Below are 16,636 nucleotides of genomic sequence, written 5' to 3'. Positions count from 1 at the left end.
TTTCACAGATGAAAATGATATAGTTCCACTCTGCTTGGCCATACATATATGAGCAGCAGTAGTAGATTTACAGCTGTAAGCCACTTTTATTATACTTGCAAATACAATTGCGCATTCTTAAAATATTTAATACTAAGAATAATAATAGGATCCAGTTTTACAGAACTGGACTATGAAAATCATACAGAATATTTACATGGTGCAATATCAAATTCCAGACTAGAAAGAGGGAGTCTCCACCATTTCAATTAAATCATAATCAAATAAGATAAAAGGGGCCATTCAGTGGCTGTTGCACAAATTTGCCTGCAGTTTTTGAAAATCCAGGGTGCTAAAGGTATTATTTTTAAATGCTGTTGCTCACATTGGGGGTTGAAAACATGGTGACTCTGTCCAAAAGTTCACAGTCTGTTCATTGCACTGATCAATTCATTTATCAAAATATCTGAATTGAAAAAGCATGAATGGAAAAAGTTGTGAAAACCATGACTTTTACTTTTCGTATGGTAACTTTTTCATTTTGTCTTGCAAAAGCCAACACCAAATACTGAAAACCTTAAAAACCACAAAGTAAAGAAGGATCTTCCATTTGTAAAAGGGGCATCTGCCATTGATTTCTACATGATCTAGACATGGCATATTTTCATATTTGAAATTGTCATAGTTCGAAAAAAACCATATATAAAATGCTGGTCCAACCTTCTCCGACTAGTCCCTCCCCATCATTCCTGCAAACTAAATGGGACTCTGCTTTACAGGAGCCCTTTTCTTAATTGGCCTGGGAATCCATTTGGGCCAATGTCAAAAAGTTGGTGATACACGTAAGACAAAGAGAAAGCATCTACAAACTACTATGTTCACTATACTATATGTTCACATATTTACTTACTTCACATATTTTGGAACTGCCCACTCATCCAACCACTATGGACTGAAAAAGCCAGTTTACTGAGCCACCTTCTATGCTCCCCCATCCCTAAAGAGTTACCAACCTTCCTGCTTGGCAAACACTTTGACATACGCAGTCACATCCAGGCACTATTTAATCTACTCACCTAGCAATAGCTTTCAAGCTTTCAAATATTGCTGAAATCCAAAAAAGAGTCAATGATAATAGACTTTTTGAGTCTAGCATATCTTCCTTACAAAACAACCCACTATCTCAACATCTGGTCCATAGGGAGAACTAAGGGGATATACTACCTTCCCTTTTTTACTAAGCTTGTTTGACCAGTATGGCAGAGTTCCCCACATTATGGGGGATCGTATGAGCTGTGAAATCAGCACCAGACCAAATTCTTTTGGTACCAAAGGCCCAACACACAGCCATCCTGTCGCCCTGTGATTTAAAGCAATTATGTGAGCTGAATCCAGTTTTGGTTGTGCTATAGGATTAATAATGAATCCCTGCATCATAACCTACCACTCTACCAAAATTAACTGTATCACAAATGTTAACCCGGGGAGACTTGCTTGCGTCATATTTCTATTAAATAGAATGTGCGTGTATTTTATATATATATATATTGTAACTTGTGTATTTAAGGATGTTGAGTAATTAACATATTATATATAATTAGGTTACAACAGATGCCAGCTTCAAACACATCCTATCTAGCACACAGTTGCTAAGTCTCCTCCCCTTTGACCAAGTGTGGTTGGAAATTCAATTCCCTTTGTCTCCAACTGCAATTCCCAACTTCCATTTGTCCAACCTGCCTCAGGAATCTATGGTCAACTCCCTAAAGTTAACTTAATGGTCATTGACAAATCAGAACTTGCCACATCAACTATGACCAATCTCTAGGTTAATAGCATGAGTTAAGTTTTAGTAGTGTGTTCCTGGAGTTCCTGGAGTGAGGACACAGATGCCTGACTCAATGAAAGGATGAGTATAAGGGAAGCAGTGGGATTCTATGTAACAAATCCACCTTTATAAGTATCTTTCTAAATAGCAGTTATATACTGTATTTAGATTTAGTGTTGTTTTGTATTTTGTATATTTGTAACTTCTGTATATATGTGTCAATAGCTTGTTAATAAATGTATATTTTTGATTGAACTATCTCTTTTATTAAAGAACCTTTATAACCAGGAATATTCATGTATATGTGTATATAAGAATAAATATACATATTTACATAAATATATCCTTGGTCAACAACAAATATGATTATTAAGGGAGTAATAATCCTTACCTGTATTGTTGAGCCCAAACAGAAGGGGGCAGGATATTGCAAATGACAGGACCCAAACCACAGATATCATTACAGTCACTCTGCGCTTGGAACTGTAGCGTGTATTATATAACATAGGCATCGCCACCGCTGTATACCTAAAATAAACACACTGCTTAGTAACATTGCATATAAGTTAATTCAAATGAAATCTGGAAGCTATTCTGTGTTTTCTGCATTTTTCATTTCCATAACATTAACAGTGAGTAGCAGAAGGATTTCTCTTATCTGAGTATGTTTTTTTTTCATTTCAGCTCCTGTACTACTTTTTATTACCAGCTTTTGTACCCCAATAAGTACTTCCAGATCAAAGTTGTCAGGTTGAGAATAATGGATTAATTTCTTGTGGTATGTGGTTTGAAACGTTTAAAGAAAGGAGTATAGTATAGTATAAAAACACCACTCCTTAGATGCCCGTCCAATCAAAGCATGTTAATAGGAAGGATGGCCTACCTAGTCCTATTCTCTAAAATTCAGTTTGGTTGCACTGGCATCTGATAAACTATGACTGACTGTCCGCTATACAAACATACCAACTCTTACTGTCTGTAGCAACAATATGGAATTAGGTTCATACTCTAAGCTTTCTATATACAGTTATGGGGATCTGTTTTCTCTACAGAATTGGGGTGCACAGACAAGTTTTCTAAGACAATATAAATAGCTGAGTGCAGGCAGACATGCTGGAAATAAGGTACCAACATCTTTTTCAGATGCAAAGTGGTTAAAAAATTGTCTGTTCAATTTCAGAAAACAATCTGTAAGATTATTCATGTATTGTGTTGCATAGAAATAAATAGAATAATCAATAATGATGTGCTGAAGAGCAACATTTTTTTATATAATATGTTAAAAAAAGGTAAAAAACAAAAATCTTCAGGTTTGAATCCAAGTCTGATATTTGTCAAGTGGTACATGCTTCAGAGAGAAAATAACGTTCTGGTTGCTGCAAATAGCAATCAAATCATTCAGAAAATCAATACTCTCATAGTGCTTGAAACCTGGAGGAATACAAATGCACTGTACATTGTACGTTTTCTCCAAATGTGTCTTAAAATGTCACAAGTAATGTTGCTCACTTTGTTATTAAAGAGACACATGCTTAATAAAAATTATTCGGCTATCAAGGAGATCATAGTACTGTATTCATTTGCCTATTTAGAAACATTGGGGCAGCTTACTGTGTGGGTTACATGTGTTTCTCTGCTCAGTGTGAATGGAATAGCAGAGCTACAGAAACTCCAGGAAACAAAATCATAGATATATTCCAAGTAAAAGGGCAAAAACTAGGACTTTAATGTAGGAACATTCCACAGGGACATGGCCTAAAAGAAAATGAAACTATTTGTACTGTTCCTATAAATCATATATTACCAGTTTTCCTATTTTTGATGTGTGTCCTTTTGTTCATGTGATGGTAATATGGTAATACAAATATGTCATTTGCCAACTGCAGGGTAAAAAACTGAATCTTGATCTACCCTTAAAAAAATCACATTTAAGAAAATCATTGGATGATTCTTTGTGGGGCTCTAGCTTCTGTGGTGGGTTGAATGGAAAAAAGAAATAATTATTTCACCATTCCATTTATGGCCCTAGACACTAGGGGGCACATTTACTAATCCACGAATCCGAATCACGAATGGGAAAAAATCGTATTGGAAACGAAAATTTCGTAAGATCGCAAATATCACGAAAATGCTTACGAAAAAATCGTATTAGTCACGATAATATCGCATTGGCGATCCGAAAGTCACGAAATTTTCGTACCGAACAATTGTAAACAGCGGTAAAACCTTTCCGATTTTTTCGTGCAAACGTCCGAAAAAGTCGCGCGCCGTATGAAAAAGTCGTGCGCCGTACGAAAAAGTCGTGCGGACGCCCGGAAAAATCGGCGAAAATACGCTTGGAGCGTTCGCATGAACGCTCGTGCATTCGTGCTTTTGTAAATGTGCCCCTAGGAATGCACCAAATCCACTTTTACGGATTCCACCAAACCCCCAAATCCTTCGTAAAGGATTCGGCCAAATACAGAACCAAATCTGAATTAGCATATGCTAATTAGGTTTTGGATGGGTTAAATGCCGGTGCACGTGCAGCCCGTGGCGGAAAATGATCAACTTCCATGTTTATGTGACAAAAAGTCACATGATTTTTAGGATTCGGATTCATCCGAAACCAAATTCTGCCAAAAAAGGCAGAATCTTGGCCGAATCCTGAACTGAATCCTGGATTCGGTGCATCCCTACTAGACACGGGGTCCTAAGAAAAAAATTAGATCTGAGATATAAGAACAATGAAACTCATTTTATTTACTACAGGAATGGAATCCCTTATCTGAAAACCCATTATCCAGAAAGCTTCAAATTATAGGAAGGCCATCACCCATAGAGTCCGTTCAAGTTTATAATTAATTTTTTTTTTAATTATTTTCTTTTTCTCTGTAATATTAAAACAGTATTTTTTACTTTATCCCAACTAATCTGCATGAATCCATGTTAGTGGCAAAATAACCCTATTATTTAATGTTTTCAGTTTTTTATAAGCAGACTTAAGGTGTTATCCAAACTACAGAAAGACCCTTATCTGGAAAGCCTCAGGTCCCAAGCATTATGGATAATAGATCCTATTCTTGTAGCTTACACATTTAGATGTTTAAGAGAGTGGGCTTTTAGCAATCTAAGGGCTGATTAATCAATGCCCACCCTGTTGACTGACCCTGAACCCCTTGGGAAGGGATGCCTACCTGTTATATTTTTATTATAACACTGCACAGATTTATTTATTGTTTCTTTCTGATATGCCTCTGTATCACCTTTTTTGCATGCATATCACACAGGAAATGTGTTTCACACCAGGAAGAGGTTTTTTTTTACGTTTGTTTTCACAGTATTTCAAAACCAATTCTGTATAATGAACTAAAGCTATGCAAATCCATATTAAACTCAATTCCTATAACTTCAGCTGATAAGCAAAGGGACCTGCATTTCTTTTCGATTAAAATAATTGTATATTGGCAGTTACAGCATTTAGCAGATATGGGTACAAAAACTCATTTCTGCATATAAAAAACAGCTCTCTCTTTAGCAATTATCACCCTGGGCTTAGCAAACCAGACTTGTCTGTTAATAATTTCTCTGGCATAAATGAAAGTATAAAGTAAATCACTTTTATTGATTCAAAACAACAATAAGTTCATTGAGAGACCACTTCAATGAAGCAGCAGTTATAGATCAGGATTCCACTGAAGATATATATCGGGCAAATGGCTCATTGGTAAAGTTAATAGACATTGGCTCAAAGAACAATGTGTTTATCTCATGGTCAGCCACTCATGAGAGGAGCAAAAACATGTCATTAGTGCAAACATTAGGAACAATAAACAGAAAATAATACAAACAAGCACCGTGTTGGACTGGGGTGCACAAGCCCACCAGAAAACCTTAGACGTTAGGTCCACTCTCCCTTTCTCTGTTCGCTCACTTTCTTTAGTTTCTTAATTACTTTTTTTTTTACAAACTATTATCTATCCATTCCTTCATTTCTTCTGTTTCTTCTCATATAGAATTGAGTAATGGCCATTGTATAGGCATACAAGGCAAATGGTTGCAGGAGGGCTCACTGACACCTGGGCCTATCGGGAGTTTTCCTGGTATCCTGGTGGGCCAGTCTGACACTGAACATGCATGCATTTGTTAGTATTTTTTAAACATTTAAAGTGGCCTGCCACCCTAGGAAATAATTCAAAATTTTAGACTGTGAGGAGGACGGGGGAATAAGTAAATTGCAGTGTGTAAAATAAAAGTAGCTGCCTGCCCTGACTCTGTGCCTGAGGCACAGAGGTGGAGAAGGCAAAATATGATTGACAGCTCAGATTTTCAAATGGTATGGATGTTTTAATTAAAATGGGTTTCATGTTTAGTTTGAAAAGGACATTGATTACACAGCTTTGAGTGATAGGTCCCCTTAAAACTAATTAGGTCCACTGTTGCAGAGCAGTCCAAAACCAATTGCAGAGAAGGCTAACATAATATTTGTTTAAGGAGGCTGGTAATGGACTTGTATCTCCAGAAGGCAAAATAAAAAAATATAGTTGTAAATACAGATATGGGATCCATTATACGGAAACCCTTGTTATCTGGAAAGCTCTAAATTATGGAAAGGTCATCTCCCATAGACTCCATTATAAGCAAATCATTTTAAATTAAAACATATTTCCATTTTCTCTGTAATAATAAGACAATAGCTTGTACTTGATTGTTACTACTACTCAGAGCAATTCATTGCTATTCTTGACTATTCCAACAAATTAAAGTTATCAATAATGATTAAATCATAAGTACTTGAAACAACAAATCTTAATAAATGTCTATTTCAGCTTCATACTATACTATATAACTGAATGAATGTTCAGTTCAACTTCATAGTATAAACAAGCTAAATCACTACAGTCTATAGTCTACTGCAATGCCTATTGCCTTGTGTCATGTTACCAGTCTACTGGTTTTAGTCTCAATATCAGTACTTAACAATGGGAGGCCTATATATCTGAATTTAAATTTGTGACATTTTTGTTTGAGTTTTTTTTTTTTTTTAAATTCCAATAAACTCAAAATTTACCAAACTTGAATATTTGCTTATTTGTTAAAAAGATTTGAACTTCTCCAACTTCCTCAAATAAAACTGTAAAAAAAAATCTTGACTGCAGTAAATTTGCATTCTACAATCATTTTCAGTTTCACTAGAACAATTCCCATTGACTTCTACATGAACTCATAAGCTTTTAGAAGAAAGTTTCACGCTCAATTGTTTTATTCAAAATTCTTGCACTTAAATAATTAAATATTGAATATTTGAGTTTTTGAAACTTCAGTTTGAATTTGTGAGTTAATTTCGAACATTGATAAATGTTTGCGGCACAACAAAAAAAAAAAAGGTGCATGTGCCAAAAAAAATTGTTGCATGGGTCAAAAAAGTTGCAAATTGTTTCACAAATTTTTCAGAGAAGCGAAACAGGTCAAATTTGCTCATCAGTAATTATAGAGTATATTCACATCAGCTTGAGAAACATAGGAAAATAATATGGAATTTGTCTGTAATATCTTATCTATTTTATTTGTTGTCAAAAATATATCAGAGCTACTATTTGAATAAAAATGTATGCTAGCCCAGGGGTCCCCAACCTTTCTCACTTGTGAGCCACAGTCAAATGTAAAAAGACTAGGAGAGCAACACAAAAGTTCATGGAGGTGCCAAATAAGGGCTAAAATTGGCTATTAGGTAGCCTCTATGCACACTATCAGCTTACAGGAGGTTTTATTTGGTTTATTTGGTAGAAGTTCCTGTTTTTATTCAACCAAAACTTGCCACCAAGTCAGGAATTCAAAAATAACTACCTTGTCTGGGGGCACTGAGAGCAACATCCAAGGGGTTGGGGAGCAACATGTTGCCCCCGATCCACTGGTTAGGGATCATTGTGCTAGCCTGTATCAACTCTAGTCAGACAGTGAATTTATGAGCAGATTTAGCCATGAATTTACAAAACATATTTCTTGCAATCACTTCAGACTAGTGCATACGTATATTTGGATGTTAATATGGATGTGGTGAACATAAAATAAAAAGCGACCTGTGTCAAAAATGAAGTGCAGCCCATTGTGGTGCCTCTTACCTGTCGATGCTGATGGCACATAGATTAAGGATACTTGCTGTACACATCATAACATCAAGGGTGACAAAGATATCACAGTGGATCCGACTAAACCTCCACTCGCCAACCACCTAGGAAGTAGAAAGAGCCGCCAGAACAGAAAATCAATAGTGCAGATGTTTATCTGATAAAAGAGAATTAACTTTTAGAGATTCTGAATTAGAAAACCCGTTGGAAGCTTATACAATATCTTTAAAGGAGAGATAAAAGAGATGAACAGTATGTTACTGTTAAAAGAATATTCTCTGCCTTACAGAAAAACAATAAAGTAATGTATTACTGACAAAAATGACTTCAGGACCTGAAGTTAAGTAATGTTAGCAACCTATTATAATGACAACAGGAAAATACACATCTTTAAGTGCATCTCTAATTACAGGCAACTACATGCATGACCAGTATGGCAATCATTTTCTGACACATTTATTGCCTATGCTAAACCCACCACCAATGACCATTAACCTAACCTTTTCCTGTTAATATATTTCCCCAAACATAAACTCTACTGACACAACTAGGCTACACATTTTCTAAGCAATCCCAACATACAGTCTTTGAGGTTAGGTCTCAGGATAGAAAAAGCACCTTAATAAAACAAGATGCATTGTTGTAAAGCGATATGAATAACATAACCACATTTTTTGATGTTCTCTTTTTCTATTTTACATTTTAGCAAGTTAATTGTTAGCCTGATTTCAGCTTGACATTGTTATATCTAGTCCACATTCAGTAAATTAGTTTGGAAATCCAAATTGAATTAGATACATTTAGTGGTAATGTACTGTATCTCCTCTAATTATAGAGAGAATCTTAATTTGCAATGCTGGGTTTTTGTTACATTATTGCCAAGATACTATAATATATCCATTAAAAGTTAACTATAGGTTTTGGCTTTAACTGCTGCAAATATTGCTTACTGAATAATCACTACTTTGTCTTTGATACATGTACAAACACATCAAATCTAGGACATATGGGACCACATTAACTAAATTGAAAAACCTTTTACTAAGTAAAAAGAAGACAGTTGCTTTTGGGACATTTTGTTTTTAACGTATGTTCTTGCAGTTTACAAAAGCTCCAACCCCCATAGTTGTTCTACCTCCTATGAGGTAGCTGATAACCTTTGGCAAATGTATCCCTTCAATATAAATATCTATTCAAAAAGCTGAACAAAAATATGTTTTCACTCATGGAGAATTTTTCTTATAATGAAAGTCTTACATGAAAGAGAATATACAGTATATTAGTTTGCTTAAAAGCAAAGAAACCTGCTTAGGGTGACAGTAAATTGCAGGAGAACCATATATATTTTCCCAGCCAAAAAAACACAGCAAAAAAGCATCAAACCAGAAAAGCATTTTTCCAAGTGTTCTACCCATAATATAAGTTTATAAACATGAACATGTAGCTATTGCTGAATTGCAACTGAATTGTTTCTGGATCATTTCATTATGTAAGCATTGGTTATGTTCCATTACTCTTAAATCATGATGCTCCTGCACTTATTAATGCTTTAGGCTCCTTTTGGAATTCAAATTCAATCACAGTAACATCTTGCAGTGGAAGTGTTTACATACAAATTAGAAGCAAGTGTTCCTATCTAATAAAGTTATTAGTAATTAAATGTGCAGCTTGTCTCTGTCCTTCAATTTACTTATGTGTACATCACACCATGCCTCAAAGAAGTCTGGTGGACCAGTAACCCCCTGTGATGGGGTCTGGTTATCGTTGTGATTTTGACATATCTTGTGGTAATATTTATACATTTCTTATGGTCTTCATTGTTTAGTTGGACCAGAAGAACCCTAAAGGGAAACAGCAACATTGGAAGTCATCTGAATGAAGTAAATGTATCCATATCATGCCAGATATTTGGTATAGTCTTCCAGAAGTTGAAGTTTGGCTTAGAACCACAAATTAATTTAATTGGAATTCCACATTTAGTTTTAGAAATGTTACCTCTTTTCATTTAAGAATGTCGTTGAAAGTGCCCTAAATGAATAGGGCTTGTGCTGAAAATAATTGTTGCCTATTCATCTAATTAACATTTATGTATGGTTTTTGTTCTTGCTCTAAAGTTACATTCTAATTAATGTTCTCTGTGTACAGTCAAAGTAACAAAACATATTTTGTCAAAGAGCAAGTAAGGCTAAAGTAGTCTTCCTTGGTGGGGTTTTGAAGGAAGCTGGTAGGTGAAGAGAGAAGATACTGATTTTGTTTCCACACCAGCATTTTACTGGATTGTTCATCATGGAGATTGATTTATGCCTTGTCTAGCATAAAGTCAGAATACTGGGATTGAAAGAAATATTCTACAACTGGTTTATGAGTCTGTCAGGTCTTCATTCTACAAGTGCCAGTTTGTACAAATTGGCTTTTATTTCTGGTATATGTTACCAGAAGGTGACTAATGCATAGAATAATTTCTTTGTGAATAATGAGAAATGTTAGAAATGGTTATGGGGCAAGGCCACTGGACTTCAAGTGAGGTAAGATGGCTGAGAGGGTTGTTTAACTTGACCATGAAGTCTGGAATGTTCTTGAGGACTAAAGCAACAAAGGTATATTTCAGCTGGTAAATATGTGGTTTATTATAAAGTTTTGCTTATAGGGCTGTGTGTAGTCATTTCTTACCAGGTGCATCTCAGAAAGTTCACTTTTTATGAATGTTCAGTTTATTAATTTGCAATGTTATTTAGTCGTGGTCAATTGTGACAGTTTCACAAAAAAATTCACCATTGGAGAAATGCAGAATTTCACAGCGAAACCATGCCTGCTGAAAAAATGTGCTCATCACTATTTCTAACAACTTTATTTATTTTTCCAGAATGTTAAAACAGCCTCATGTAAATGAGGCATGAAACAGACTCATTGGAATTGAAAGGAATCTAGCTGGTGTGCAACTTTTTTTCATGACAAAATGTGAACACATTAAAAATGTGTCCATGTAAATTAAATACTACAGGATCAATATCTGATTGACCTATGGAATAGTAGGAAAACTCCCGGTGGGCCAATTACCACCGGGCCTTCCTGCTCACCTAACAATTTGTTTGGAAGGAAGAAGAATCAATGATATTCTGTAAGGAGAAGCGATTAAGAGAATAAAGAAAGTGATTAAAGTGAAAAAGAAAAATTATTGCAGAGTGGGCCTGTAGTCCAAGCTTTCCTGGTAGGCACCAGCCACCCCAGTCTGACACTGTACAGAGACACATACTCCTTATGAACAATTTTACCATTTCACTCTTGCTTTTAAAAAAGGGCTGTATAATGAAAATTATTTGCATTCAGATCACATGGAAACTGCAAGTGTTGCTGTCACTCTAGGGGAAAAGAGAATATAACATGTGGCATTTTATCACTATAAAAAATCAGATACACAGTATTCAGTTACAAGAGGCCTTTATTAGAAGTGTTGTTTCTCTGACATTTTTTTCACCCTGCTGACATACACTGAGTTCCTTCATAACAGAATAACATGCTGGCACATATGCATACAAATGTCTATGCAGTTTGCTTGCTGTATTGGTAACAACAAGCCATAAGTCATTTGCAAAAGGCAATAGAATAAAGTCACTACTGTATATGGCTAAATACCAACATTTTATTATTTTGCAATGAAATTACTGTGATGTTGCCACAGTGGGTGCCATTTTGTTATATTTCCCATGTGGAGTTTTATAGCTGCAATAGCTGCTCTACAGTAGTGCATCCACTGTAGGGTGACTTGGTGAAAATTTATTTTTTTAGAACTTTGAATGACTTCATTGGTGGCTGGTTGATATGTTTAAATAAGTGACTTTGGGTTAGAAATGACTCTTTTAGATAAATTGCTGTGCAAGTTCACTATAACAAATAGCTGTGACAGGTATCCTAGTTAATCTGCCTTGCTTGATAGAGCAACAGACCAGTCAATGTTTCCTGCTGATACCTGGCTGGCAGGTTTCTCTGGACTTAAGCAGATTTTGGAACCTAGTGTTATAATACCAACTAGATTTTGAATTACTGCAAAAAATGGTCAGTGGGAAGGAAATTGTACAAATGGGACTTTATTGTGTTCTACATTTTTGATTAATGTGGTACCTGTGTTATCTTGTTTAGAGTGTATTCACCAAAGAACATCTTGCTATATAAAAAGGCATCATATAATGGTGAAACAGAATGTAAGTTATTGCAGATATGCAGTACTCTGAGGATACCATGAAGCAAGTGGGGCTTTAAAATATCCAGGTACACATGTGCAAGGAACAAAGACACTGATTCATCATAAAGAAGCTCACTGTGACAGATATTGTCATTAAATGTCTCCCTAGTTTGTGGAATGTTTAGATGTTTTATTCAGCAATGTCTCTAAAATGTGATACCAATGAAGAGCCAGATGTACTTTGTAAACCATTGGCCAGCATTTATATATATATAAGTATATAGTTCACCATACATTAAAAGATACATTTTTTTGCATATAAGACCTGTGAGAGCGGCTTCTTTCTACTAGTATATATATATATATATATATAACCTATTTCTCCATGTATTAAGTTTTATATAGTTCAATAAAAGCTAACTTTTAAAGGATTCCCGGTGTGCACCGCTATACCTGTGGACTCTATATATAATATATTATATATATAACAAAAAAAAAATAAATATATATATATATATATATATAGGCTGAGGACCCTATATCATGTTCTGTATGCAGACTAAGAGTTGGAGAGGCCTTAGAAAGATACTGTGGTCTTCTGAAAGGTGCTAATATACAGCATGTTTGGTACAGCTCAAAAATTCCCATTAGTTTAAAGGAAAGTTTGGGCATGGTTAAAAATTCTGCATTTTTAAGGAAGGAAAACCTAATAGTCATGTTGCAAATAATACAGAAAGCAAGATACAGATATGGGATCTGTTATCAGGAAACCCATTATCCAGAAAAACCTGAATTACAGGAAGGCCAACTCCCATAGACTCCATTTTAATCAAATATTTAAAAAAATTTCAAATTTGAATTGTCAATTCCAGTCCTTTAAACTGGTTTGGTAGCTTATCTTCCCATGTATGGCCTCCCTGATTGATATATAGGCAAAAACTGGGCAGCATTCCATCGGGCAGGCTTGCTTTTCCCTTTGGATTGAGGGTTGCTTTGGTACTGTACATTGATGTGGTCCTCGGTCTGACAGCGCCTATGCCCTAGGGCCAAACGATCTAAGTATCAACCAATTTAGGTGGGAATTTCAGGAGAAGATACTCTCGTTTGGCAGTCTTGCAGATCTCAACGTGTATGGCCACCTTAAGTTAGAATTCACTGTTTAGTGACAGCAGGCTGGCTATTAACTAACTTAACTTGACAAATGTTGACTTAGATAATCACAATAACACAAACAAAACTCTGGATCTCTAAACATAAACAAAATACAAGTTATTTACTTTTACTTTAGCAGGGCTCACAATTTTTTTGGAAATTATACTGCTTTTTAAATTTGTTTCCAAACCTATGTGCACTTACAGTAATTTACACCCAGCCCTAATTTATGTAGTATATTAAATATTTTAAAATATATATATATATATATATATAGTGCTTAATGAACTGATAATAATTTACCTATTTATTTCTTGCTATTTAAATACTGCATTTCCAAACACCAATGAACGGTCTTTGTACTTTATCTTACTCTACTCCACTACTTACTCTATCTTACTTACTAAGGAATGTTGTTATGTAAATATCCCATTCATGCCGCTGCATCTCAAAGCGTAGCGCTTACTGAACTTCATTTATATCACCACACCACCAAACAGAAATAGTTGCTGAGTTGAAATAACAAGTCATGGACTGCCAGTTTACATCTTGATTATGAAATGCTGTAAGGATTATATGTTGAAATGGAAAGACTCTGAAAGACAAAATTTTTTGAATATGGAAGACTTGAAATGAAAAAATAAATGAAAATCTCTGAACTACAAATTACTGTATGCAGAAAAGGTCTCTCATCCTATTTCATAGCCTTTAGGCTAAGGAATGATTTTCTCTAACAGAGCATCCACTGCTCTACTGCAGTACATTTTGCTTACCAGCAGATGCTTGTAAATTCTATTTCTCTTTAAACAGCATAAGCTCTGTCCCTTGTGTCTTTGGCATCATCTTACCTTACTAAGGGGCATATTTATAAATGGGTGGTAATAAACTGTTGTGCTTTACCACAAATGTACACTGTAAAGGTTCCTTTGTATTTTATTATTATTTTTATTTTAATTATTATTATTATTATTACTTTTATGAGAATGAGCAGCCAAGTGTAATAATCTATAATAAAAAAAACAGTTTTCCTGGAAAATCTGGACATGTAGGCATTACTTTTATACACCATTTCAGACCCAAAATTCTTTGCTTTATGGAACTTGATAGGTTACACAATGTCCGAGGAGGTAAAAACTATCTACAGGATAAGAAAACAGCCAATATACCATTTATATATTCCTTTTTGGAGTCTATTAATGGATATACATTCATAAATGTGTATCTTAACCCTCAGGAACTAAAAACTTGTGAGAGACCTTTTCAACATAATAATTAACTCAGCTGGGAAACAGCATCTATAATTTGGTGGCATTTGGAGCGGACTATGTTCATCTTTCCTTTTGTGGCATCATTAAAGGAACAGTAACACCAAAAAATGAAAGTGTATAAAAATAATTAATATCTTATATACTATTGCTCTGCACTTGTAAAAGTTGTGTGTTTTCTTCATAAACACTACTACAGTTTATATAAATATTCTGCTGTGTAGCCATGGGGGCAGCCATTTAAATTGAAAAAAGGAGAAAAGGCACAGGTTACTAAGCAGATAACAGATAAGTAGCATAGATTCCCATTGTATTCTACAAAGTTTATCTGGTATCTTCTTATGTAACCTGTGCCTTTTCTCCTTTTTTCAATTTAAATGGCTGCCCCCATGGCTACACAGCAGCTATTTCTATTAACTATAGTAGTCTTTCTGAAGCAAACACACAACTTTTACCAGTGCAGGGCAACAGTACACTATATTTTAATTATTTTAAAACATTTTTATTTTTTAGTGTTACTGTTCCTTTAAGGAGGGATCTTCTTGATTACTAGGTAGCCAGAGAAAATCTTTGACAAAGCAGTATATAAGTCTCATCTGGTTTTCTGTGGCAAGGAGTAAGAGGATCTGTATATTTTGATTTACTATAATTATTTGATTCATCCATGAAGCATAGGGAGTATCTGTATGTTTTAAAATGGGCATTGATGTGACCAAAAATTGCAGAATAGAGGCAGAAAGGATGACGTCAAACACACACAAACTATAAAGTGTCAAAACTACCAGCAAAATGATTTCCGTATCTGTAATATATTCACAAAACTATATATGGGTTATGCAGAAGAAAAAATTTAATGCTCTTGACAAAAAAAATGCGTTTCGCAAATTTTCTTGCCGTTTTGCGAATTTTATGGCAAAGCGAAACAGGACAGATTCACTCATTACTTTTAGTGATTCATCAACTAAAAGGGAGAAAAAGCTCAAATGATTTTAAAACACCGACTTCAATCAAGTATTTAAAAGAAATTATTTCTTCTGCATTTCTTAAAAGCGTAAACAGTGTTTATTTGTTGTGGCTTATTTAAAAGATCAACTGACATAATAGTTTTGTCTTTTAAATATAGATTTTAAAGCAGAACAGAAAGGTTAACAATTTGAATAAATATCTTAGTAGTTATTTACCTTCTAATAAAATAAAAAAAATCATGTTTTTATTTCCAAATGAAAATATTTTTTGCTCTTTGTCTATTTAGAAAATGCATTGTATGACATTTAGAAAATATAAGAAATGTGTTAATATAAACATTTTTAATTGCATGTCTGTTTGTCATCTATATTTGTCATCTGTTATCAGTTATGTTAAACTTTAAAAAAGTGTGTTTTCCACTAGCTTTAGAATGAATGTATGTATTCATGGCCAATGATATAGCACATATTTTGTTTTATAGTCTAAATTTCTATGAGGACATGGCTATTTTTCGTTTTAATAATTTCAATTTATACTGCTGCAGCTATTGTGTCCTGGGACTTTATAAATGACCCCTATGTTTTTTGGGGGTTAAAGGACAATGAAATGTTAGTTATGAATCCCTCCTATTCTAAAAGCGTCTTATGTTAGCACTCACGGGCAGAGTTAGTCCAGTGTCCCTGGTGTCCTGTAGTAGAAAACGCTCCCTCATGAGCAACCAAGTTAAGAAGTTGAGTGACGTCACTAGAATTTCTGATTCTTCCGACCCACTGCCGCTGGCAGGCTAGAGTCATGTTGGGTGCATTTTCATATCTCTGCACATGCTTGAAATCTGAAGCGATGTTCATTAAAATGAGTTGCACCTGGAATCAGGTAAAGGGAATTTTCGCGCATGCGCATTATTGATTAATGAGACGACGTAAGCAGCACTGAGTTTAGCAAGATGGCGGCAGCGTTTTCACAGACTGCATGGGAGTTTGGGACATAGATAGCTACCTGACAAAACTAAAGGATGAGCTGAAAACCAAGTGATTGAGCACTACTATTTGTGCACTAGTCAAGAGGTCAATTTGTCAAATATAAAAGGATTAGTAACAGCTCATTATTAATGAACAGTACATTTTACAGTCCTTTTTTTAATTGGCACAAAGGAGCTGGG

The 16,636-nt window shown here is 34.8% G+C and overlaps 1 protein-coding gene across 1 annotated transcript in view; it reads right to left on the bottom strand.

Annotated features, from left to right (window-relative positions):
* drd2 (dopamine receptor D2) overlaps positions 1-16,636 on the bottom strand; it is a 146,773-nt gene that overhangs the window by 26,278 nt on the left and 103,859 nt on the right. Inside the window, exons 3-4 of the mRNA XM_031906502.1 lie at positions 7,909-8,018; positions 2,199-2,335 (exon numbers count right to left, since the gene is read on the bottom strand). Coding sequence (XP_031762362.1) covers positions 2,199-2,335; positions 7,909-8,018 — 247 coding nt within the window. The remainder of the gene's footprint in view (positions 1-2,198; positions 2,336-7,908; positions 8,019-16,636) is intronic.

This window comes from Xenopus tropicalis, chromosome 7 (assembly GCF_000004195.4).
Source record: "Xenopus tropicalis strain Nigerian chromosome 7, UCB_Xtro_10.0, whole genome shotgun sequence".
Lineage (NCBI taxonomy): Eukaryota > Metazoa > Chordata > Amphibia > Anura > Pipidae > Xenopus > Xenopus tropicalis.
This window is presented reverse-complemented; position numbering and strand designations above follow the sequence as displayed.